Below are 26,397 nucleotides of genomic sequence, written 5' to 3'. Positions count from 1 at the left end.
GATTACATGTGAATGGCTATTTCAGCCTTGGCTAAGCCAGTGCTGAGCAGAGGAGGGAACCATGCTCGTCGGGTAATAATTTAGGATTAGATGGGCTGTCTAATCTCTTTATAGACAGTGTGCCATCTCAGCAGACATACCTGCCTACCTCCACATCCATCTCATATCTCTAAACAGGAACTGCGGCTTTCACTTTCCATATGTTATGGATTATCACTCCAAAGACACTGCTTGCAGATTCCTCTGTGCGTTACACTGAAATACTCTCAGTAGTTCATATTCTGTGCCTTCGGTTGATCTGTACATGGAGCTACCTATACACAGTGAGTAGAAATTAAAACCAATAAAAGGGAGTACAGTTAGAACTTGTAGTTGATTAAACTCTAAAACTCAGTGTGTGCGTGTCTGTGTGTGTGTGTATATGTGTGTGTGTATGTCTGTGCATGTGTAACATGTGGAAGAACAAGTGAAGTCCTTCAGTGATATATCCATTTTTCTCATTATGGGTAACCTTTCTAACCTGCAGGGGTCTCTCCTTTTTTTTTTTTTTTTTTTCTTCTGCAGGGGTCTCTCCTTTAAGTGTAACACCCACACACAAACACACATAATTATTCTTTTCCTTAATGTGTGAATGTCTTTTGCCTGCGGGTGTGTGTGCACGTATGGAGTCCATGATGTCACAGTCATTAAAAAAACATCTACAAAAACATACAAAATGTCACTGTGCCCTGGTCAAGCTGCACACAGATACAAACACTGTCTGACCTGTCGTGGGTCCTACAGACCCGGTTATATGCTGTTCTTTAACTTGAAATTAGATCTCCGACTGAGACCTAAAACTCTTTGAGTTGACTGAATCAGGTTAGCTTTGTAACGCCTGTCCTCTCTCTCTTTCCCTTACAGCCCAGATCGAAGTTATACCCTGCAAAATCTGTGGAGACAAGTCATCAGGTATCCACTATGGAGTAATTACATGTGAAGGATGTAAGGTGAGTTCACGCGTCGTTTCATCAGAGCCTGTTTTGTTTTGCTTTGACTCAGAAATGTGCATGCTCAGGCACATTCTGCGTTCTAGGGCAACGTCTGAATTCATGCATTTTGTCTTGGTGTAACCAGGGTTTCTTCAGAAGGAGTCAGCAGAACAATGCAGCGTACTCCTGTCCCCGCCAGAGGAACTGCCTCATCGACAGAACAAACCGCAACCGCTGCCAACACTGCCGCCTGCAGAAATGTCTCGCCCTAGGAATGTCAAGAGATGGTGAGGCCCAATGTGTTTCTATCTATAAAAACAGAAGCAATTCTCACTGAATATCACTTCAATATGCTGTTTTTACACTAAAGCTTTCTTAAGTATGTGTTCTCCAAAGATAAAGGTTTAAATCCTTTGTTTCTTACAGACTCATGCTACCTAGTGGAGCTGAAACGTTGTGGCAGCTTTTTAAAATTCTTGTCTCTATGTTGTATTTTCTCTCCATATAGCGGTAAAGTTTGGCCGCATGTCCAAGAAGCAACGTGACAGCCTGTATGCAGAGGTCCAGAAGCACCAGGCGCGGCTGCAGGAACAGCGGCAGCAGCAGACAGGCGAAGCAGAAGCTCTGGCGCGTGTTTACTCATCCAGCCTAACCAACGGACTCTCCACCCTTAACCATGAGATCGGGGGCACCTACGCCAATGGTCACGTCATTGAGCTGCCCAAAGGCGGCCATGGTAATGGAGGCGGAGTCCCAGGAGGCTACTATGGGATGGATTCCACCCAGCCGTCTCCAGACCAGTCGGGTTTGGACATGTCGGGCATGAAGCACATTAAGCAGGAGCCCGTGTACGACTTGACGCCAGTGCCCAACCTGCTATGCTACGGAGGCTACCAGGACAGTCAGTTGGGGCCCAACAACGTCAGCATGGGAGAGCTGGGTAAAGACTGCATGCTATTTTGTGAGACAGACACAGTCGCATGGTTCATCATTATAAATCTGCATAAATTATCCAGATAGAAAATGAACAGTTACCCACAAAGTAGTCCTGGTAGAGGCCGTGAGTCAGAGTGCTAATCTGAGTGCAGAACAGCAGATCAGACAGGCTTACACAGCGATCTGACAACGTGTCATATTACTGTATGTACAGCTCTGGCAGTTGCACATGTTAAGAATAGGTTCAAATTAAGCACTTAACACAAATCCGAGGGAATGTTAAATTAACTGCTAAATGGGCAGAATGGGGAAAAAAATTCAGAAAATCTCTTCCTCTATATTTTCAACACGCAGATCACAGCACCTACTGGAATATGTGCAGATAACATGCTCGCCTACTCACACACATACCATATTCTACTGTATAAAAAGTATGAATTATTAAATAAAGGAATGGACACAGTGTTTGGAATGGAATAAATGAATATAAATCCTCTCTTCCAGACCGTATCGCTCAGAATATCATCAAGTCCCACTTGGAGACATGTCAGTACACAGCAGAGGAGCTGCAGCAGCTAGCCTGGCAGACACACTCCTACGAAGAGGTCAAGATGTACCAGAGCAAGGTGAGGCTTTATCTCTGCTCGTCTTATGTTTTTACTGATATACTTATTTTAATTACCGTTACTTCTTTGCACTAGAGCTAAAAGGTACCTCATGGCTCCTTATTCATTAATTTCAGCATGGAAATTAAACACAACTGTATTTTTTCAAGCTACTGGGGTCATAGCAATCACAAATGAGAAATGAAAGTGTGAAATAGGCATGATTTCTTTAAAAAGATAGAGTATATATAGCATGTATAACTCTAAACTCTGTTTGTTTGGTTCTAGCCCCAGGACGTGCTGTGGCAGCAGTGTGCCATTCAGATCACCCATGCAATCCAGTACGTGGTGGAGTTTGCCAAGCGCATCTCAGGGTTCATGGAACTGTGCCAGAATGACCAGATCCTCCTGCTCAAGTCAGGTTAGACAACTGGACTGACAATGACGGGCCAGGCACATCTCTTTCTCATGAAGAAAAAGTTTTGTGCTTCCTTTCCTTTTGGTCAGTGAGGTTCAAACATCTCTCTCCTCTGTTTCTTCCAGGTTGTTTGGAGGTGGTCTTGGTGCGGATGTGCAGGGCGTTCAACCCTCTCAACAACACTGTGCTGTTCGAAGGGAAGTACGGAGGCATGCAGATGTTCAAAGCTCTAGGTAAGGGATCACCACCTTTACATCACATCTTGGTATAAATGATGGAAAAGGCCAGACAACATTGAAAGAAAAAATGACTGGGTACAAAAAATTCAATTAAGAAAATTCTTCCACACTGTAGGGTATTTTTACTCATCAGCACATACAGTATATAACCATGCTAACAAATCTCTTTTGTCTTTCTCCTGTGTTTCCCTCCAAGGTTGTGACGACTTGGTGAGCGCGGTGTTTGACTTTGCCAAGAGCTTGTGCTCACTGCAGCTGACGGAGGAGGAGATAGCTCTGTTCTCAGCAGCTGTACTAATTTCAACAGGTCAGTTAATGTTTCCTGATGATATAATAATTATAAAAGACGCAGTGTGCATGGACTTAAGATAACCAACCCTTTTTTCTACTTAGATCGGCCATGGCTGATGGAACCGAGGAAGGTCCAGAAGCTCCAGGAGAAGATCTACTTTGCTCTGCAGCACATTATGCAGAAGAACCACATGGACGAAGACGCTCTGGCTAAGGTAGGCCACGCCTCTTTGGTGAGATTAATCTTTACAGACTTAAATCTCCAAACCTCTGGCTTCAAGAAGAAGTGAAGCAATTAAAAAAAAAGAAAAAAGAAGTTCAACTCTCGACCTCTAATCTTGTAATTTTCTGAAGTTTTTCAGTCTTAATGTCCTGATCCTTGACTTTCTCTCTCTCGTGTCTGGCAGCTGATCAGCCGAATCCCAACGTTGTCGGCCCTGTGCACTCTCCACACCGAGGAGCTCCAGGCCTTCCAGCAGCTCCACCCGGAAACAGTCAACGTCCTCTTCCCTCCACTCTACAAAGAACTCTTCAATCCCGACCCCAACTCTGCCATGGCCATGCCCAAGTGACTGCCTGTGGCTCAAATGCAACAAACGGAGCCAGCGCCGGACCAAGAAAATAAGACCACAGCCACATCTGACGACACGGCAGTGTCTGCTATGTCATCATCGTGTCAGCCGTATATTCCTGAGCTTTGCCAACCCCATGTCAGGCCGGGGGGTGAGGAGTCATCTGCCAGAAACTTACAGTTACCGCCAACAACAATAGGAATGTCCAGCACTTATCCCATCCTGTTCACCGATACAGGCTGAAGAATGTATATATAAATGAAACACGCCCCAAGCCACAGACCTGAGCGGGGCTTCCTCCTGTCTACTGAACTGACTGACCTGAAATGTACAGACTTAAAAAGATCTTGGAACAATTTTAAGCTGTCAATCTTTAAGAAAAAAAAATGGGTAAGTTAATTTGATTTAACTTAGAAAAAAACTCTCTTTTGTTTATTGATTTTTTTTCACATGACAACATTGTGAAGTTGAAGAAGCTGGATGGGGAAGGGAACGGTCGATTTAGAGAAGCTATTGTAGATATTATTCTAGTGCAGAGCGGATTCCAGTATTACTTCTTGTTCTGTTAAGTTAGTCCTAATTTAAATATACAGTAGCCGACTGTGGCTGACTATACCTTGTCTATGTGTTTTATTTTATTTGATAGTTTCTTGTGTACAGAATTTGTAAAGTTGAGACCTGTAAAAGAATATTGGTTAAAAACTGGGAGCCAATTTTGGGTTTGTTGATATGCAGAAGCCTTGTCTGGATTTTGTTCAAATGTAAAGAAGGTACTACATCCTTCTGACGAGAACCTATAGAAATGTAAAAAGAGCATATGAAGGATTTAAAAAGAAAATAATGGCTACTACTTTTCATGGTGGACATATATACGTAAATATTCTATTTTGCAAGAAAAAAGAATCTGGCAGATTTGCCGTCCTATCAATCATCTTTTCCTCGCTGCAATAATTATGTCCAATAAAAGATGGACTGCTTTCGAACAATCAACCAGAGCAACCAATCAGAAACAAGGACCTCACACAACTCTTACCAAGGTCTCCTCCCCCCGCCCCTTATTTCTTATGTATCAGGGCCTTGATAAAACATTTCAGATAGAAGTGGACAGAAACTCCAACAAAAATGTTTCAATTATATAATAAAAGACAAACTTGATTTTAACTCACAACTTTCCAATATTCAACGTGTGTATGAGCGCTTTAATGACCTCATCCCTCAAAACACTATTTGCACAATCCAGTCCATGGATGTCAGTCACTCCGGGCTGTAAATATATGAAGGACCCTTCTCTTTCTAAAGAGCAATAACTTTCACACTGCCTTTCTGATCTTACTGCTCTTCTTTCCTCCTCTTCCTCCTCTCAGCGGTTTAGAACAGGGTAGCAGTTTTAACTAGAATGCACTATATTTGACTCTTCATCATTAAGTATGTTGAACAATCATCTCTGTGGATGGATTTGACTCCACCACAGGAGTGGCACGATATGATCTGGGGTTCACGATACAAAGCACTGACTGAAAAAAATGCCAATTAGCCTCCAATGATCTTAAGTGGCATTTAAAGCTGCAATATTGCATTAAGGATTCATACAGGAGGAGCTGTGATAGACAATCACTTTCTGCTTTTTTTTGTTGCAAACTCCATAATTATTAGCACCAACAGACAGACTAATCGTTTTTGTCGCTTTTTCTACATTTAAGTTATGTTGATTGGCATTTGGCTGCTGTGTAAAATAACACTGGTTTTTACTGGGTTATTAATCCATCTGATCATCTCATCATCATTATCCTTTGTTGTGAAGGAACCATTTCACATTTTATAAGTTTGTGCAGTTCTCCATTCCGCCACTAGATGTGATCATATTGCATTTGTGACAGTGAAGAAGCTGCCTTTTAAAATAAACTATTTACAAAAATTTATAAAAACTATACAATATTAGCACAAATTTATTCTGCTGGTGTTACATTTACAGATTTCTACCAAAACAACCCCAATTTAGTTTTTCTTCTGTGGAACAACAAACATCTAGAGCTATTAAAGCACTACAAGTGTAGATCTTTGTTCAGTTGTATGATGTTTGCAAATGTTCATTGCACAGTGGCCAAAGCTCTAAATTTCTACTGGCACAGACACAGCCACTCCAGTTATGCATTCATTAAAAAAGTGTCTTCTCCATGTGGAGGGCAAAACGATGTTGACGGCATGGGAAACGAGCATCAATATTAAACACGAGGGATCAGCTCGCATGCATCTGTTCCCGGCCGTGTCAGTGATCCCTTCATAGGTTCCTTCACTCAACCCCTAACACAAACCCCAGATCAGAGGCCAGTGTCTCTTTAAGACAATCACTTGCTCATTAAGGCTCGATGCACTACACAGCATCTCTCAGGGAGCAGCTCTTTTTCTGACTTTGCATTAAAAGAGGGTTTAATATTTTTGCAAATTAAATACAAATTTAATTATACAAGAATAACTTTTTAGAAGAAACTTGGCATACTGTGTGCCGCCGACGTATGCCTGCGATGGAATCTGCCCAGACAAGGCTTTGATCAGTGTGTGTCTGTGTGTATGTGTGTATAGAGCATGAATTCACTGTCCGAATCTCTTAAGAGCCCAGACTATATGACAAGCACTGTTGCGTAGCACAAGAAAAAAAAACTATATAAATATATAAATACACTGTATGTCAGTGTGCTCTTGTCACCACGGTACACTCATGTTTACTGCTTATTTTGCTGCTTTCGGGACAGTGAGGGACGTCCAATAGTAAGCTGTGAATCAAGCGCCATCACGACACCCCTGGGACAGTGAATTCCAACTCTGAATATGAAGTTCTTGTGTGTGATGTGTTTATTTTCCCTTGTTAGACTGTGAATCAGAGGGGTGGGATGGGGTTGTGAGAAGGGATGTGCTGGCAAGAACGAGTGGCAACGCAACACTGTAAGTAAGATACTGTAGCAATAAGAACTGGAGGCATTTACTACTGTCATGTTTGCATTGTAAGATTATTTTTTATTTTATTACTATTTACTATTATTATTGTTCTTATTATGACTACTATTCTTCTATTACTATTAGCCTATTGTTGTTCTGTTCTATTTGCATGACGTTTCAGTACAATGAAACATTTGGGGCTTATTTGTGTTTTCTCTTCTCATGATATTGTGGGTTTGGTGGGAGGGGATGTTGGCAGGGTGGGCGATGGGTTTCAGGGCAAATTCTACAACAGTTCAAAGGAACCTTTTTTCACTAGCTGAAAGAATTTTTAAATAAAATGCTCTTATTTATGCACAAACAATTTAAAAACGTGTTGTTGGATTTGAAATGTTTTATTTCTCAACCTGTGAATGTGAGAGTTGGTTTAACCAGTCAATGAACAGCCCCTTTTTTTTTGAACTGGCCTTATTAAACCGGATCAGAGACCCTTAACCTGCAGCGGGAGGGGACAATGTGGGGAGGGTAACCTATTCTGAATGTTATGGAGTAGCCTGTTCAGTGTGAGGGGCTGAACACATCATGCGCCTTTACCACTCCATCGACACAGACTGACATCAGAGCGCAAAGTAAAACGAGACGTCATTTTATGTGACGGCCCAGGCAAATTGCGCAAGACATTTTTAATACACTTGGTTTTAAATGCATTTCTTACACTTAAGTCAAATACACTTCACCCTAACCACCTACTCCCTCTTCTGAGAAAACCGGTGTGAATGTGTGCGTGTGTGTGTGTGTGTGAGAGACAAAGAAACAGAGAGAGAGTGAGATGATGTTTGCTCTAACAATGCTTTGTAAACTTTCTTGATGCATTACACATGCGTGCAATTGGAGTAGTGTTGAAAACTGTTAATTTATTGTTTAGAATGTCTTTGCATCCCAGCAAGAGCAAATAAAACAAAATGTAGCAATCTGTGACCGGAACCTGAAAGGTGCTTGGGCTACAGAACCTCTTTTACACAGGACTAACGAAACAAAACAAAAACAATAAACACAAAAAATGACTTTCTTTTTGTTTTCAAAGTGCCATAGCTAGTGAGGAGACAAGGGATTGGCAGACTGGGGCGTAGATGCTTTACTGTGCGAGTTTACTTAAGAAACCAATCAAAAAAAAGGGGAACTCCATGGAAAATGTGTATTTGATTACACTGATAAAACGTTTTTTACATTTTATGCTTTTTTCATTTGTTGAGAGGGGGACTCTGCTTGACTCTGAACTCTGACTTTTACTACATCTCCATGAGCTCTGCTGTAGAGTTTTCATTTTCACAGAGACTGAAAGAACACCCACATATGATGGATCTAGCAGTAAGAGGTTCAGAGCTATGCAGGGCCCTTTGCTGAGTCCTCCTTTGAGATGTATATACAATGTGAAGGTCTGAAGTGATTTTTGTTAAATTCTATATTTTATCGCTTTTGTAGACATTTTGTTGTGGGAAGAAAAAAATAAAAGAATTTTATGGGTGCATTTCTGCCTCTTTTTCTGTGTCACACATTCACTTCTTTTAATTATAATATTTTTCAATTGTGCCATACATGGAACTATTTTAGCCTGGTGCGGAAGGGGTACATGTATAATAATTACACCCATAACTTTCACTGTCTTTATATTATATTATTTACAGAGCAAGGTACAAACAAATAAAAAATTAGCCTTTTCTCAAATCTTATAAAATAAATCTCTATTTCCATAGACGATTCATTGCAAAGCATAAACATCAATTTTTATAAGAATACAACACAACATTTACATTTACTTTATGTATTGAAGAATATATTAGCATCCTTAGTGCAAATAACAAATTATTGTCCAATCACAGACTGCTAATGAGATCTCACTCTTCAATCACACTGTTTCCACTGGAAAGGAATAACATGTGATGCACTACATCATCGCAGTGTTTTCTGAGACCATACGTGACCATATATGTTTTGATATCTGTGTTGATAAAAGTTTCTGTTTTTTCCCCCCCTACTTCCTGGGTCAAAGGTTACATACTGCTTTCATCGTCCTCTTGTTCTTCTTTCCCCAACGTTGACTCTGCCTCGTTGCTTTTCTCGCAGCTGTCCAGACGCTTCCTTAAATCTGAACAACAGAAACATCAGTTAGCGACATGTCGCTCCAATAACATAGTCATTACCACAAGAAAGAGAATACTGACAGGCCTGGGAGGAAGTCCATGCATCGAGCATGAATAATTTGGTTTGATTTGTTGGAGAAATCTTGGAGAGGACACAAGAAGAGGAAGAGGAAACACAACGCACCTTTGAAATATCAAAACAACTGTGTCTGAATGTTTGTGCTTGTGTGTTTGTTTGCTGGGCTTGTTTGTTTTTGAGCACAGTTTCTTTCCGAGCAGTTATCCTCTAGATGCCGGTATCATGTCTACCAAGAGACGTTAATTAATAGCTAATCAAAGCTAATGTCTCAGCAGCACATTGCCAGCACAAAGAAATGATTAATATGTAATCAAAGGCCGTGCAGCACAACGCACAAAGCAGGGCCCACCCCCATGCCTCAAACACAACCGTTGTTATGGAAATAAATGAACATTCGTGGCTTAATGAGCTGGCGTTGGTATACGCTGCCTTCATTTCAAGTTGTTGGGGATTCATCTCAGAGCCAACGTTGGCCTCCTGAGTGACGACACCAAGGTGACACGAGAATAAATCCATATACACAAGAGCACAAGAGGAAAAAAATGAGAAAAGAACATCCTATGCTAACACCAATCAACATATCACAAACTCATTTAGACACATATGAAGTACTTGGTAGTCGCGTTTACTACGGACTGATTGTGTAAATTTCTAACCTTTTAGGCCCAGTCGGTGACAACTGATGCTGCAAGAATGTTTCTGCAGGAAAGCTTTTATGGCCGCATCTCCAAGGTTATCAGGTCCAAAAAGCATCTCACCCCTATTACCACTGCAGCAAGGTCAGAGAGACAGCACAGGAAAGAAAACATTTTCACCTCAATCTATATCTGAGATCATTTCAATCTGAGAAACAAATTCTCATCAATAAATCGTGATGCATTTCTAAGAAATGGTCACAGTACCTTTGGTTGTCTGACATAATGACAGTGGGATCAGTAAGCTCGTCTCCTACTCCTGTGAAGAAAATAAATTAATAAAAAAACAGCCCAAAACACAACCAACAGCTCACATGTTAGTAAATATAGTGTTCAACATGCCACAAAGGATCTACCTTGTATATCAAGCACCAGCAGCTCTCTGCTTGAGTATTCGTACGTCCAGTGTGAGAATGCCAGCAGCATTTCTTCCAGGGAACAGCAGGGGGTGATCTCTTCTCCTGTGTTATTGTTGTACTTCCTGAAGTCACCGGACATGTTTCTCTCAATGGTCAGCCACTGGCCATTCGAATGCCAGAGGACCAGTGATACATCAAGAAATCTAGAGTATAGAAAAGACAATTACTACTTGCACAGACACACACAGATTCATAAGCAAGGAAAACACACAAACCTCGGTGAGTAGTGCATATCATCGGGTTTGACCTGGTTGAACACTTGCATCATCTTCTGGGCTGCTCTTTGCTGCTGGATGTCCTGTAGGGATGTCAAAGAGAAAGCTATATGATGCTTAAGTTACAGGGAGCTCAAAAATCTTGAATAGTTATTCCTTGCCTAAACGTACTTTACAGAATTTAGCAGCACTTACTCTTAAACAAAGCTGCAGAGCTGTGCTGCCATGGAAATACTTCTGCCAGGCACGAACCACCTCTGGCCTGAAGGCTTTGACCACATATACCAGACCAGGTCTGAGCACGTCCCTTTCTGCCCAGGTACACAAAACCCTGCAGCCCTTCCGGAGTCCCCCATCCAGAGAGCCCTCCTCACTGAAGAGGGGCTGCAGCAACGCAGACAGTCCTCGGGAGGACCAAGAGGAGACCATGCTGGAATCAGGGTCAGAATCAGAGGGCACTTCCTCCAGAGAGTAGACGCTCACCTCTTCACCTCCTGTAAGCAATGTGATAACGATTTTAAAAAGTCCATGGAAATATTAAAAAAAACAAGAGAGAAATGTTTTCAAAGTAAAATAAAGATAATTAAACTAAAAATAAGGCGAATGTGACACAAAATTTACCTAAAATGGAAACAGTAGTGAAGGGGATGGTGTGAGCCAGTCTCATCAGATTGTTTCTTTCCATTGCTGTGAAAAAACAACACAGTCATTAAGAGTCAATAATACAAGTACAGAAATAAAAGTATAATTCTAATGAAATCAGAAAAACAAGTAATTCCAGGTAAGCAAAGATACATTCAAGTAATATTGTTAAAAGCCTAAACCAAGATTTTCATCCATTATACCTGAATAGTGTGGGAACAAATTATCAGTGGACTGGAATGATGAACTTTTGACTGCAACAAACAAAATGATGAAAATACATCAGCAGTTAGTCTCACAATAAACAAATTAACAATGTATATTATTTATCAATACATGTATTCAAAAGTTGCCAAATACCTTCAGGGGCAATGCCGCTCGGTAAACTGCAACAGAATCATAAATATGAAAGTTTTATCTCATTATTCTACAGTATTTAGAAATTCACAGATATAATGGCATGACAAAAGAAAGGCAGACTTACGAAGACATGTGGCTCATGGATCTGGCCCAGCTGTTCCATGCTGAATGAGTGGGGCTCCTCACATCCTGAGGGTCGGTGCACAGACAGATCAATCTCAATGGCATGTTCTGCTTAGGATATACATTTTTATTTCCTCCATATTTCTAGTGTGGCTGCAAATTTAGTAAACAATAGATGTACCTGATGGGGAAACACTTGTTTCTGCAACAAATCCATGGGTTCAAAATCTGGAACAAAATATCACCGATGGTTAAGTATTTAAAACAAAATATACACAGCATATATTATAGGGCAGATGTTTTTGCCACTTTATGTATGCTGGGTTGGTTGCATAATAAATCCAGAAAGGCCTTAGTAAGACAGAAAACTACTCCATGTAAGTATTTCTGCGATACTTTACACACACATTCAGTGGGATGAGACATGTTCACTGTTAATGGCTTAAACGCTCTATTTACTCATACAGTACAGTTTAGGTTTTAAGTCTAACTGTAGTTCCTTACTGAGCTGACTGAGGCTGGTTGAAGCCGACCAACATGTAGGTTCTCCTCTCATCCACCGTCGCCTTCTCCAGCAGGCCTCTGGCAAGTGGTGATGCACAGTCACCTGTTTTCCATTAGAAAAAGAGAGAGAGAGAGGACCAGGTGGAGGCACCGGATATAAAGCACAGTCGGCAGGCTTTCAGATTCTTCAGTCTTACTGAACCTTCAAATTTCAATAGTTAATAAAAAGGTCAACAGTAACTCAAATTGGGTCACATTACAGTATCTGGGCTGTTCTCTTGTATCTTCACTGTCTTCCTGTTCTGGGTTTTGCCTCTGCTGTCCAATATCTGAGTGAAGTCAGAGGACTTGGACCATTCTACAGAAACACAGACAAACGTCAGTTGATGTAAAGTTCAGATGCTCTGTAATGCAAAAGTAAATTCAATACACAAAAATTGACTCTTTATAAAATAGCATTAGGTTTGTTCTCTATTATAATGAGAGAACTAGATGCAGAGAAACTGATGCTACACATCTGAATAATCCATGTCCTTTTATATTATTTAGAAATTGACAATTTGAACATTGACTGGCCAAAAAAGATTTTAAGCCAATATCATTGTTTTAAACCATCAACTTGCAATGAAAGATTATTTTCTACTCCCTGCATTACAAACTCCATCAATACCTCTGCTTCTGCTGCAATGTACCGATGTGTCATCCCTTAGGCTCCTCCCAGCATACAAACTTTCTTTGTTCATTGCTTCATTGAGAGAGGGAAATGATCCCCTCACTGGACTCAGCGGTGTAGCAGAGAGAGTCACATTCTCCATGCTGGATGACAGTGACCTGCAGTTGGAGTTTTTCACATGTCTTCCCCAGAAGTTGGAGGATCTGGAATGACAACTCAGTTGACAATTGTCCTGAGAAAAGGCTGGATTGACCAAACCCTCAGAAATGTCTCGAGGGTCAGACAGAAGTACGGCATTGCTAGAGGCTCGGGATAGTGTCATGTTAAACAGCTGTTCCTGTGTCTTTTCCCTCTTCTGCTCTTCTTCTTCCTCATCTTCTTCTTCCTCTTCCTCCTCTTCCATGGAAGTCTCCTCTTGATTGGGATACAGGTATGGGTCACATGTCCATAATTTATGATATGGCGACTCCAAGCCTCTGGAAGAAAGAGAAGACCCACAGCGGGATTGTCCAGAGGTCTCACAAGGTGTCTGATCCCTGAGACCACCAAGATGAACTCCATAAATGTGAGAGAAGGCAGCTTGGGACAGCAAGCTCTCGCTGGGAAGGCCAACAATATCAGACTGTGAATCCTGGGGGGAAAATATATGTTAAATAAACTCTAGTTATTCTGTTGAGGTTTTATTGTTGTACTGCACAGAAGACAGTGTCTGGTAGCAAAATTAGCTCTCAACAAAGGTGACGGACAGGCAACATAATTTCTTTGACTTCACAGCTATTATTACAAAAGGAGGATATTGAAAAGAAAGCAGTAAGTACCTCCTTTTCTCCTCCCTCTCCGTCCTCAGCGTGCTCTCGTTTCCCCCCCCTGCTCACCCTGGCTTCGACATTGCACTCTTGTGATGTCCGTCTACTCTCCCCGAGAGTAAAGCCTTTCAACAAAGGAGGGGTACTTTCACATGACTTGGCCATCGGCCGTCGCATGTTAAGTACATCATAGTCTGCTCCGCTTCTGTGCCGGAGGGTGCAGCTGTGTGGAAGGATGTGCTGGGAAGCTGTAATGGATCCACACTGAGCCAGGCGTGCCTCCTCCTGATGAAGGCTGTCTGAAGCAGAGAGCAGGGTAAGGGTGTCCATGGCCAGGGCTGAAAGATCATGGAGTTGACCCAGCTGACTGTCCAACTCTGAGAGGCTGTCCTGAATGAAGTTCACCTTCTCCGAGACCTCTCCTATTATCAGGCACATCTCCCCTGCTCTAGTGGAACAAAACAAATAAATATAACGCCTAAGAATGTTTTTTTTTATTCTATATGTTTTCCATATACCAAATCCAACAGTTGAGCTCATAGTCAACAAAGTCAACTATGAGCTCATATTTTACAATGTGACTCATTTTAATCACAATAACAGGATGGTTTACAAGATGATGGATTTTTATATATAATACTGCATGGCGCAAATTAAATAAGAGATTGTGTCATAAAAAATTAATAAAAAATTAAGTGAGGATTGAGGCAATGTAGATCAAATTTTATATACAGACAGAAAAAAACTCTAGAAGCCTACAATACTGACATCATCCTTTGAAAGGACCCAATTGAACCAACTTAAGTATGTAAATAACAAGCAATTGTGATTTTGCAAGGTTAGGGAACAAGCCCCATCACTCCCTTAAAAAACCCAGATTGAGAAGCATCCTTTTAACTCACATGAAAAACGTCTGGTTTTCACACATCAATTCAAATATGAGACCTACCTCTCAGCTGTTGCTTTGATCCGATTAACTTGACTGCTGTTGAGACCTTCACTCTTCTCATGGAAGTAGGCCTGTACACATTTCTCCTCGAACTCATGGAGCTTCTTACGATCATCAGGGCCCAAGGATAGCTCTATTAAAGACGTGTTAGACAAGAGATTTGTTAAATGTGTTATATATTCCCACACAAAGGGTGTTTTCTCATTTGGTCCCTTTTAGCCCTCCAAACGAATGCAGAGCGATTGGTCAGCATATTTTGCACATATGTGAACACTCCAAAAGAACTCAGACCCCTCTGAAGCGTATATGGTTGAAAGGGACCAAGTGTTACAACACCCTGAGGTATACTCACTAAGTCCAGAGCCTCTCTCCTCCCGCTCTGCATCTCCACTCAATCTCTTGTAGATGGCCTTCAAACCCATAGTCATGTGACTGAGGATGATAAGGGGTGGAGGCAGCCATGGCCTATCCTGATAGGTCATTATGTAACGATAACGGTTGTATTTCCACAGTTTATTGGATGTCGATTCCATGTCGAAGTAAATGTTGCTGTTGGAAAGAGAACATCCAGTTAAACAACCTGCCTGCATAAATCATGTCTTCTCATTTTGAGATCAATGTTTTTGTGCATTGACCCTTTTTTAATAAAATTAGATAGAAAATTAAAGAAAATGTATGCTTACTTAAAAAAGGCGATTAGAATGTTGACCATGATGATATACTGGAAGAACATATAGACAGCTTGGAGGAATGGCGCAATAAAAGAAGCAGGAGCACATGGTTTACCATCGTCACAAGCTGTTGACACAGAAAGAAATATTAACAAAGACGTTAGACAAGTCACATTGACAATGGGGGTACACTATATAATGTCATTGTTGAGTTAGTCAGAAATATTAAATCTTACATATGTTTGAATAGTTTGAATCATTACATGCAGGACTAACACATAGCTCAAAGTGAGCCTCCAAAACAGTACAAGGATTAATTAATGAAAGCGCTAACGATCTATTTCTGTTGCGAAGACCTCTCCATAGATCATCCAGTATGGCTGGAAGACTATATCTCGAGCGAGATTCCAGGACGGCTCCTCATCTGGGGACAGGATGGCCTTTCTGGACACCCCGAAGCTCAGCAGCACTATTGCCATCATCACCACAATGAAGAACATGTTACTGGTCTGGGCAGACATAGAGAGAGAGCGGGGTAACTAAAATGATTCTGAAGTTTCTTACTCACCAATATGTGGTTTCCTGTCTCTACTCACCATCTTAGTGATCATGGTGAGGTAAGGACCAGCATGCTGATTGACAGCCAGCAGATCTGTCACCCTGATGAACCAGAAGATGATGTCCAGACAGTAAGCAATGCGTCCTGCAGTCAGGTAGGAACCAGCATGCCAGCGCAACGTCAGTCCAGCCAAGAAGAGCAGGATGGCAATGAAGTCTGACTTGTTCCAGTACTCTGAGAACCAAATCTTCAGCTTGTGGCTCAACTTCCTCGGCTCAGACATTAGTACCTAATTAAGAGGGATAGATATTTCTTATATAGCTGTAAACACTGTTGTACTCTATCAAATAAGAATATTATGTTTTGTTTTATGTACAACATACACGATGCACATAAATAGTTGAATACTTTTAAAGGAGAGAAGACGGATGAAAAGGAAAATAAGTTTGTCCTCTCTCACCTCTCGGATTTTCTCCACTGCAGTGGACAAGATGTACGCTATGACGAACCACTCCTGAACACTGGGCTTGTCCTCCATCTTCACCAGGACAACGAAGGAGAATAACATCAGGAAGGCCAAATAGAAAACCTTAAATGGTGAAGGACAAATAAAAAAATTGAGCCATGAGAAATATACAACAAATATCAAACATTAGTGACACTACTAGGCCCATCCATAAAAATAAAAATTATATTCTCGAGTATAAGAACACACACACTCCACCTACTGTGTGAAACCAGAACTTGACAACAGGGGCTGTATAGAATTCATAGAGTCTTGTGATCCAGGAAAGACAATGCATGGTCACAGAGGACACAGTTTCTGACACAGGGCTGAGACATTTGTCATGGAAAGACAGGCCTCGCTCTGCATCCCGACTGCCCTACGAGAGCAGAGTAGAGCAGAATAAGAGGAGAGACGACAAGAGAAGTATCAAAGTGAGGTCATTAAGATTCTGGTCGCTCGTTAAATGAGCTACTGGCACTTTACCATGTGATCAGTTCCCTCATGGGCTGGAACTGACTTCACAGAGTCAAATCCAAACAGCATTGCCTCATGGGACTGTGGTACATGGCACATCGCAGCCTTGCTTTTAAACTCCAGTAGGATAACAGCAGGGGGCAGAAGAAGGCTCAAAAGGATCTGAAAGAAAGAGATAACAAGATTGTTGTGAGAGATTCGAAAACTCATGATCGTGATCAGGAAGTATATAGGATAATTAGCTTTGAATCAAATAACTTATCTTAATGTGAAGAGGATGCTATGAGTGCTGTCTTCAGAAATATGCTAATTATTTTAAATATTCATATATCAATGCCAATAGAGAGACATCTTTACAGATGAAAACATAATAGGGTTCTTCTGACAAAGCTTTACCTTCAGAAAGGAGTTTTTCCTCATTTTGAGTGGACCAGTCCACAAATCTGTGAGGAGGGTCTGTGTGCAGGAGTGAGAGACGAATGATCTGTGACATGAGGAGACAGCCATCTGCAGACAGGTGAAGTGGCTCCATGCCTCCATCTCTGAAGTCAACAGCTTCATGGCCATCTGCTCGTTCTGACGAAATGCACAGTCCAACACATCCTCGGCTAGCTGACCAAACTCACTAAGACACAGAGGCATATGCACGTTTTCACCGAAGGATCTCAAACTACAAAACCCACTCATGCCACTGCAAAATTCAAACAACATGACCAAATCTGCTGTTACTTCTTAACTGATTTAAATATATGTTTTAATGTGCAGACTCATACTAAACAAAATAAGACTAGTCTGTATATATTAACATAATTACAAAAATCTTATGACCAAAAATCTTAATTATGTTGTCATTCTCCCCATATGTTGACAACTAACAACACACAATGCACACTCACATCGAATATGCCCTGAGTCGCTCTGTGATGTTGTCGTCCAAGCTACTCTGCCGTGCCTCGAAGGCCATGGAGCGGTAAAGCTTGCAGGCTACTGTGGCACGTGCCAGAGCTTCCTCGCCGTGTTGCCACAGGAACAGTGCCATCTGCTGCCGCTGTTGAAGCACAGCCCATACAAAGAGGTCGTTGAAGTTGAAGGGAACCAGCAGTGGAGCGTCTTCGAGGCCAGGAGTTAACGTGATTTCTCGACTGCTGCCGGACGACACCTCTGGGTCCTAGATTGAAAAGTAAGAAGTAAGGAGATAAAAAATATGGGGGGAAGAAAATAGATGACAGAAAATTCAGAAAACAGATTGACCGGATAACATAACACATGGTGTATTTTTAAGAGTCATTTTAAAGATATCTTAGAGATCCAAGAAGTGAATACTGGAAACCAAATTGCTATACAATGGTTCTGCTGTATGGGACAAGAGACCTGAGAGTGATATTATGTCGGTAACAGCTTATGGGAATCCAAATGAATAAATAAAGTCCCTTTAATAGAAAAACGCATTAAGAAAAATTTTGAATAGCATCAGAGCTTAAGTTTAGGCTTGAATGACTTGAGAAAACTTTCTTTGAAAGTACACATCCCAAACTGAAATGACGCACTGCAGGTACATGCCTCTGCTAAACAGTGCAGCTTCAGTCTACATTAAAAAAAATTCTCATGAGGTCACTATGACCATTACATTTAACCACTAAAATCGGCTCAATTAATGTTGTCTGCAGTAAAACTGGTCAAAATGTTAACAAATTCTCGAAAGGCATACTAGAGATATCATGTCCAAGAGGCCAAAGCATGCTTTGGGAAGCCACTGTGACCTTGACCTTTGACCACTCAAATGTAATCAGTTCATCTTTGAGTACGAGTGAGTGTCTGTACTAAATTGTATGAATTTCCCTCATGGTGTTTTGGGGATATCAGGTTCAATAGAGTGGGACCAAAAACCCCAAAACATATGACTCTGGCCAATATGGCCAGCGGAGAATAAAAAACCCACAAACCTTGCATTTGTAAGGCTGCGCGGTTCTAAAGAAATGCAGATCCTCGAGACTCCTGCCCCTTGAAGAGTTTGGCGTTAAACCCAGTCTCTGTTTAGACAAGGAGCTGGAACTGCTCCGTCTTCCTTCCTACAAACACCAATGAGGCAAGAGCATTCTTTTATGGAAAATCCAAGAATATTTAGATTCAATAAATACAGGAAAATAGTCAAACAATCAAACCTTTCATGGTAATTTATTAAGACACAGCGGAAAACTCAGTGCTCACTTTAGCCTGCAGGCGGCCGTAAGCAGCTCTGAAGTGCTTCCGTGTGTAAGTGCTGCGGTACGCTCCTCCTATGAGATACTCTATCACCAGGCCCATGTCAATGACAGAAAGACGGTAACCTATGGGAAGAGAACTCTGCTCACACACACACACACACACACACACACATAGTTATAAGCATATATCTATATTGCATATCAGCATATATAGCACATTGATGCACCTCAACTCGACGCCCTGTGTAAAGGCCGGCGCATGCTTCTGCAACTGCGACTGCAGCTTTTCACGCAGCTGTGTCGAAGGACTCGTTTTAATTTATGTTTCTCCAAGCGTTGCACGTGTTGCAAAGCAATTCACCGCCAGAACACTAGGCGGAGTAACGTTTTTGTCGAAGACGGCCTTAGAGACGCCTTCTTTGTGTGTGGCAGTCATCGTTGACTGTAAATTTACATCGCCACTCCGGCTCCTCAGAGCCTCTTTCTGGCGGACAAATCCGCCAGTCAGTGACGGGTTATACAAGTCGTGATACTTTCGGATCTCTTCTGCCAAACGCTCTTCCACTTGGTCCATATTCGTTCTAATAAATCTTACGTTGTTTCTGCTGGTATTATGGAGCATGAAACCGGAAATGCGACTCCGGAAAGCATGTAGTTAGCAGATCAATCACAGCCTTGCGGGCTGCTTGAGGCTTGCTGAGCTTTGCCTTATAGTTAGAAAAATTGGGCGACGCACACAAGCACGTAAGAAGGGATACGTAAGCACGTAAGGGGAGAAGCATGCACCGGCCTTAAGACCATTAAACGTCAAAGTAAACATGGTTTAATATTATATTGTATTTACTGTAGCCGGTATCATCCTCGCCATTTACCTGTTTTGCGTCCTCGACAAGGAGCTGCAGGAAACGATCAGTCGGCCCCTGTGGCTGTGGAGGGACATTTGTATTATCATTAATACAGAATGTACAAGTAAACAAAAAAACAGCTATGAAATCAAAGCCCCAAAAAATTGTTACTTTAAACACAGTTGCATACAGCATATGCAATCGCAGCTCTGGGATCCATGGCATGTTTTTTAGAGGGGCTTATTATCCCAGAGTTATGAATAAGTAAACCAAAGATAAAGGCAGTGAGGAGAAAGCCAAGTGTGAGTGTAATGATGACAAAGAGTTCTCTGATCTCAGAGGCATCCGAAAACAAACTGGGAAAATACCCAGGATGCAATTGACCACAAAACACAATATTGGTGCAAAACACTTTCAGTGCATTATTGTGATTTCAATCAAAGCCACAGTTTTGGAATTTGTGCTTCAAAAGCCACAAACAAATGAATTCCCCCTGTTTGTGAAGCAAAGTGAGAACCGAGGGAAAACAAAGGAAGAATAACGACAACAAGACAAACAAAATACTGTGGGATAGTGGTGTTTACTTAAATAGAAAATCTTTGAATAATAGCTTTTTCAATATTTTTTAATGCTGTCTTACAATTATTTATAATGGACAAATAGAAAAATGGATAACTTCCAATAAAAATATGATTAACATAAGAAGAAGAGAAATAGAAAATTACCCTCATGTTGTAGAGCTCCTCGAGGCGATCCACAGTGAGGAAGCGACTCATAGTCATCCCGTTGTCAATCAACAGTTTGACAAAACTGACACGGTCCATCACCAGAGCATCAAGCATGGCTTGTTCCAGAGAACCCACCTAAATACATCAGATGACATTATTACAATCAGTATGATCACTCAATGCCATGAAATTTGACCACAGTTTGCAGCAGTGATTCAATAAGGTCAGTCTCGCCTGCCAGTGCTGTCCATACACCAGGATGTCCTTCTGTGCTATGTCAGCCCGGTCCCAGGCAAGAGCCATACTCAGCTGCTCTGCAGGGCTGGCCTTGGTGCCTGTTCATTGCACACAGAAATAAACAACAGAACATATATCTATGCATCCCTATATGATAACAAACATTTAACAGGTCAATGAAAACAACTAAGTAAAGAAAAAAAAGTACCCTTCAGTGTTGCTGTCAAAATGGCTGCATCAGGTGGCACTTGGTCGTCTGACTCAGAGTCAAAGATGGTTATCTGTCGTTTAAAGACATACTCAGTGATTAGGCCGTGAGTCAAATCACATAGTTCCCTAGTTGTTGTTTGTTGGCGTTTTTACTTACAGACTGTCGGTTGTCCATACACTGCAGGAAGAGATTGTATAGGTGAAAGGCTTCTGCACTGTCCACCCTGAGCACATCTCCAATCCTGACAAGGAAATCCTCCTTAATATCTGCATCCAAGCGCCTAGAAAATAAATTATCTTTAAAAATTGTAAAGTTAGGACATAAGGTAGAACTAAAACAAACAAAAAAACTAGTTACATTTTAGACTGTATATAGTGATGGACAACATAACTGCTCCCCAAAAGTGAGGCCAAAGCATCTCTTGATCCCCACCTGGGGGCTGGAGGAGGTATAGGTAAAAAATTCCCATGAACCAAACCAAATAGTGAAAGCATACCTCAAATACACTTTTCTCAAAGACGGCTTCTGTCATTTTAGGTTGTTTTCCCACTGATGAATGTTTATGTTTCTGGTAAGTTTGGAGTTGATTAGTCATTTAATCCTATAACAACGGGTTGAAAATGCATGATTGACAGCTCTGAATGACTTGTGATTGGTCGAGCAAGTGTATATTGACAGGACCTCGCTACATTTCCCAATCGCTAATGTGCAGACAATCGCTATTTTAGCTTCCTTTCTGAATGGCGGGAGAAGGGGAGACTTTTCGTCCATGTTTATTTACAGTCGGTGTTTTACAAAGACTGAGGGATCCGCTACACCTAGTACTGTAGATAAGATAAGATAAGCCTGCATACCTGTCAGCAGCGGTCTGCTTGTATAAGAAGGCGAGCAGGTCAGCAGCCCTGCCCGAGCCCTCAAACACAAACACCGGCACAGGGGGTACACTGCTTACATAGTCCAACACTGTGGACACAATGGCAGGGCCTCCTTCCACTACCACACATACCACAGGCACGCCTTGTTTCAGTCCTACACAAAGAGGGATGGGTGGGTAAGTGGGTTTCTCACTTAATTGAATAACAACACACAAACACACACAAATACTGGCTTACGCGGGTGAATCTTCTGTAGCTGAATTTGTTTCTCTAGCTTCCTCCTGAGGCCTTGCTGGCAGCCATGTTTTCCCAGCGTTCCGTCATCAACCAACAGAAAGTGGGAGTGGAAACCGTTGAGACAGGCCCTCTTGCTCAAAGGGTTCCCCAGCGGCTGGTAGGGCCTAAAAACCTGAACCATGTTGAGAGGAAGTCAAATCATCTTCTAACGAGGAGCCAGTCATAGCAAGACTATAATTACTGCCCCACAGTTGTATGCCTCTACCAACCAGTCAAGTTGGTACAGGACATATCCGTTCATAATCTGAGTTATGGTGTAAAACATTTGCCAAATCTTTGCAGAACATGGAGTTGTTGTGAAGTTGACCTTTAACATTTTGGATGTCAAATGTCATCACTGAATCAATTTTCTAGTCATACATTTGTCTAAAATAGTAAGAATTAGCTAATTAGTTCTGGAGTTGCTTTGTGACATTGGAGAGTCCTAAAACTTGGACCACCAAAATCGAATTGGTTCATAGTTATGTCCAAGTGAAGGTTTAGAAATAAGACGTTCCTGAGTTATCATGTTTTGTTAATAAGGCCAAAACATGTTTTTTGAGATCTTTATTTTTATATTTGACCACAAAACATCACTACCATTTTAGTTTTGAGTCAAAATGTGCCAAATTCTAAATATTTGTGGTGTCAACAGTGTGTGGTGGTTTAATGTCTTACATCTCTGCCTATAAGGTCCATGTTGTTGTCAATGACGCCCCATGGTGTGATGCCGACTGTGTTTCTCTTCCTCAGATCATGGCCCCCGAATGTTTTCACTGCCTCACCCACATGCTTAGACACACCTATAGAGAATGTAAAGAGCAGTTGAATGCAAAGCAAATATACTATTCATCAGTATGATAAAGTATCTTGCTGACTTAAGGCACGAACAAAAGCACCATTTTGCTACATGACAATCAAATTCTTTCTTGTGAAACTGCAAACAAATGGACGTAGGACTCTGCTACAAGCCACAGATTAGACACAGAGACACACAGAGACACACCACCACCACTGCTTTTCTGCTGTACTGCTTGTAAAGTGATTACATTTTAGACAATGGCTAAGGATTCAGTGTCACCTGATAAGAAATACTAACCCAAACACAAGCAACTATTTGTAATACCAACCCGAATTAATGCCATCAGTGAGTATCCATGCCCCTGTGCTGAGGGCGGCAGTCATCAGCCCTTTGCTGAAGGCCTGCTTGACTTTAGGGGGCAGGGAGAAGTTTTCTGAGCCTCCTTGGACAGTCAGCAGCAGCTTGGGTCTCTCCATCTGCCACTCCCTCAGCATCAGCTGGAGCAACGCCTCTGCCTTTGAGTCCACAGCCACTCGTATGTACTGCACGAGAGAGCACATGGAACAGTTTGAGACTGACAGGCTCCTTGTGCTAGTGTGACTGTTTTGTCATTACTACATTAGATAGTGTCTTGCACTCATACAGCTCACTATTGTCTGCTTAAACCCTGGTCTTATTCATGCTAGAGTAAGTTAGTGGTCTCACAGACCTTCCCCCGACAGACACGTGTAGCAGTATCTTCAAAGTCTACAATCCCATAGGCATTGGTGGGACTGGCTTTGGTGTGGAGTTCTGTGGACCAGTTATCTTCTATGTCCTGTCCAGGACCAGGACAGAGGGATATGGGAGGAGGTGACTCTTGCCAAGAGTGCTCCCCTATTAGGCGGCCACAGCAACATCTTGCCAGCAAAAAGGTGGCATAGCAGGTGAAGAGAGAAACATAGAAAAAGAAGGATCAGTCACTTACATTTCATTGTTCTTCTTGACCTTTCTGAGCTTAACAAAGTTAGTGTATACTCGATAAAGGGAGGATTGCTGGTTATAAATCTCAGGCACCGAACAGCCCACCCCCACTTGTCTCTGTAAAACAGGCTGCAGCAATTCCTCCTCTTTTCCTGTCTCCCTCCCTTTCCCTTCACCTCTATTTGCCCTTGGTTCTACTGAGTTTATTCATTCATAAGTCTACAAGTTTGACACCATGAAGTTTAAAGAAATCTAAAAGTTCAAGTTTAAAATTAAGGGTGTGGAGGGGAAAGTGTCACAGAAAAATCCAAACAACAACAAAAGAACAGCTCCAATAGAGGTTGGTATGAAGAAACATGAAAGAATCATTCAGAAAATTGTACCTGATCAAGTTTTGGCATACTTGACATACTGGAATACATCTGTAGAAAAAAACAGGAAATTACACATTATCAAAGAATCCACATGGTCCCTATTCCTGGAAGGAAGGGATGAATGCCAAATAGCTCTGCTCTCAGAATAATATTGTTTTCAGCAACTGCGGTTAAAATTATGGTAAGTATTAAGTAATTACATAGCGAGTGTCTTTATCTGAGAATCATAAAATCTTTAACTCTTTAACTTGGTGCATTGTGTTATCAGGTTCCAGTTTACCTGTGAAGGTCCCGTGAGGAAGGGATAAACTTTATACACTCTCTCTTGAAGAAGTTTTCCTCAATCCAAGACTTTCGAGACTGAAATAACAAAGGAAGAGTTCATTTACAGCACACAGATCCTGGAGAAGATAAACAGCACAATCTGAATTTATTGGTCAGAACCATCCTTCAGCAAGAAAACACACCATTCCTGAAAAAGTGTGGGACCTTCTGAAAGCTCACTGAGGTGTCGGCCGGAGTCTGTAAACATGCTGGCCCTACAGGGAACTAACATTAGTTAATCCCCCCCACCCCCTTTCCCTAACTTCTCTAGAAACCTGCTCTCTTAAAAACACTGACAGATGAGCTATGTAACAGTCACCCTCTCATTCAGCTTCATACACTCTTTTCTTTATGCTCTTTCAAGGTCTGTCCTACTCCCATGTTCCGTTCCCATCCAGATTTAACAATGGACTCACTGAGACCAGCATTGTTAGTAGGAAACATGCACACATCCCCTTCCTGAGATAGAACACATGGTGGAGGAGCTGGAGCTCAGCCTCCCCACTCAGACTGTGTAAACTCAAAATAGGGATCTGTGGTGAAACTTATGTAGCAGAATTTTACAGTATTAATAAACAGCCCTCAAAAAAGTTTGCCTATCATTGCCACATTGTCAGTTCCTCTTGTGGAACTACTGACAACATTTTTCCCACATTCCAAATCCACACTGGAATGAAATGGCTGCCACACACATGTGTGCAGATTTAGGACAAATCTAGAGTGGTCTCTGGAGATGTGTTTCATCACAAACAATAAATGTTGCAGCCAAACAAACAATGACGGAGCTTACAGTAAATCAGATCAACACTTAAATGAGCGTATACACTATGGTAATTTCCCATACATGGTGAGTAATGCAGAGTTATGGGAATATAAACAGGAGGATGCTAATATTATTCCTTCATTTTACAAAATTATTTGGACAAAATGTTGCATTGTATATGACACCATTTTCTGTTCTGCAACTTGTGATATACGTCACAGGTTTTTGTGATATTTATATACATGATAATAATCTCCTAATTAAATATGTGTTATTCATTTTCTCATTTTTTTTTTTTAGATTATCCTCTGAACTAAACAGGTAAATGTGTAAAACATCTGATGTTTTCTTCTGAAATGTTGTTTTTCCACAAAGTGTGAATGCAGAGTAAAAGTTTCAATGTATGTAACTTTCCCCTCAGCTAGCAATGTTACATTATTTTAATTAGTCACCTTAAATAAATTCAAATACAGCTAAATTACCTCTTTAAACCGACTCCTGTTCTGTTGAACTATGGAAGGCTGTATAAACAGTCAATCATTTGTCTCAAGTTTCTGCCAGAGACAAATTAAACTCACAGTGCAGTAAACCTGTTGTGGCGACATGTTTTAGCTACCACTGAAAGTTTGCTAACATGAGCTATTAGCTAACGACAGCTAATAAGTGCCCTAATAGCTTGACCTTTCACTAATAGCTGAGCTTCATTACACACTCTGCCTGTTCCCTACATATACATGTCGTAAAGAACTTACCATGGCTGCACACTGGAGTTTAACACGTTTACCATGAGTTGAGTTTACTGAGATCTTGAGTCGGATCCCACCTCCTCATCTTTACTCCTCTGACGAGCTGTGCTCCTTTATCAGCCTCTGGTCCAAAGTGCAGGGAGAGGGTTTCCAACCAGACGCCTGGAGGAGTTCACCAGCGCCTCCTCACAACTCATGCAACAATCTGCTGTCTGAACACTTTACATTCACTCATCCAACCTTTAGTTCAACAGCTACACCCACA

General features: G+C 41.5%; 2 protein-coding genes across 7 annotated transcripts in view; one reads left to right on the top strand and one right to left on the bottom strand.

Moving 5' to 3' along the window:
• The window catches only part of rorb (RAR-related orphan receptor B), a 22,513-nt gene extending 14,021 nt beyond the window's left edge, over window positions 1-8,492 (top strand). Inside the window, exons 2-10 of the mRNA XM_053420867.1 lie at window positions 904-989; window positions 1,117-1,258; window positions 1,480-1,911; window positions 2,412-2,533; window positions 2,801-2,933; window positions 3,056-3,163; window positions 3,366-3,476; window positions 3,563-3,675; window positions 3,868-8,492. Of these exons, the coding sequence (XP_053276842.1) occupies window positions 904-989; window positions 1,117-1,258; window positions 1,480-1,911; window positions 2,412-2,533; window positions 2,801-2,933; window positions 3,056-3,163; window positions 3,366-3,476; window positions 3,563-3,675; window positions 3,868-4,032 (1,412 nt within the window). The 3' untranslated portion in view covers window positions 4,033-8,492. The remainder of the gene's footprint in view (window positions 1-903; window positions 990-1,116; window positions 1,259-1,479; window positions 1,912-2,411; window positions 2,534-2,800; window positions 2,934-3,055; window positions 3,164-3,365; window positions 3,477-3,562; window positions 3,676-3,867) is intronic.
• Window positions 7,861-26,397, bottom strand: trpm6 (transient receptor potential cation channel, subfamily M, member 6). 6 transcript variants are annotated; one of them, XM_053420860.1, is made up of 40 exons: window positions 26,139-26,397; window positions 24,580-24,659; window positions 24,309-24,347; window positions 23,672-23,861; window positions 23,291-23,504; window positions 22,839-22,963; window positions 22,122-22,293; window positions 21,864-22,038; window positions 21,166-21,289; window positions 21,007-21,079; window positions 20,796-20,896; window positions 20,559-20,696; window positions 19,861-19,914; window positions 18,993-19,127; window positions 18,728-18,853; window positions 17,681-17,952; window positions 17,181-17,409; window positions 16,794-16,946; window positions 16,531-16,686; window positions 16,263-16,391; window positions 15,840-16,091; window positions 15,578-15,752; window positions 15,256-15,370; window positions 14,925-15,121; window positions 14,573-14,705; window positions 13,636-14,071; window positions 12,815-13,448; window positions 12,405-12,502; window positions 12,145-12,247; window positions 11,822-11,868; window positions 11,642-11,706; window positions 11,518-11,543; window positions 11,361-11,411; window positions 11,137-11,202; window positions 10,711-11,009; window positions 10,516-10,598; window positions 10,238-10,443; window positions 10,089-10,140; window positions 9,843-9,955; window positions 7,861-9,112 (listed from the first exon to the last, which is right to left on the bottom strand). In XM_053420860.1, the coding sequence occupies exons 1-40, from the start codon at window positions 26,139-26,141 to the stop codon at window positions 9,018-9,020; spliced, it is 5,934 nt and encodes a 1,977-aa protein (XP_053276835.1). In that variant the 5' UTR covers window positions 26,142-26,397; the 3' UTR covers window positions 7,861-9,017. The 6 variants fall into 6 exon arrangements, with proteins under 6 accessions (XP_053276835.1, XP_053276836.1, XP_053276837.1 ...); XM_053420861.1 differs by lacking the exon at window positions 26,139-26,397 and adding an exon at window positions 24,767-25,047; XM_053420862.1 differs by lacking the exons at window positions 23,672-23,861; window positions 24,309-24,347; window positions 24,580-24,659; window positions 26,139-26,397 and adding an exon at window positions 23,930-24,257.

The sequence above is a fragment of the Pleuronectes platessa genome, chromosome 4 (genome assembly GCF_947347685.1).
Source record: "Pleuronectes platessa chromosome 4, fPlePla1.1, whole genome shotgun sequence".
Classification (NCBI taxonomy): Eukaryota; Metazoa; Chordata; class Actinopteri; order Pleuronectiformes; family Pleuronectidae; genus Pleuronectes; species Pleuronectes platessa.
Note: the sequence above shows the minus strand (reverse complement) of the source record. Positions and strands in the feature narration are given on the sequence as shown.

Bases quoted from the DNA above. Each gene is read 5' to 3' on its own strand.
- trpm6 (XM_053420860.1), bottom strand. The intron at 22,294-22,838 runs GTAAGACATTAA...AACATGGTTCAG, and splicing joins TGGACCTTATAGGCAGAGAT to GTTTTTAGGCCCTACCAGCC. The intron at 11,010-11,136 runs GTAAATTTTGTG...CATTGCTTACAG, and splicing joins CACTACTGTTTCCATTTTAG to GAGGTGAAGAGGTGAGCGTC.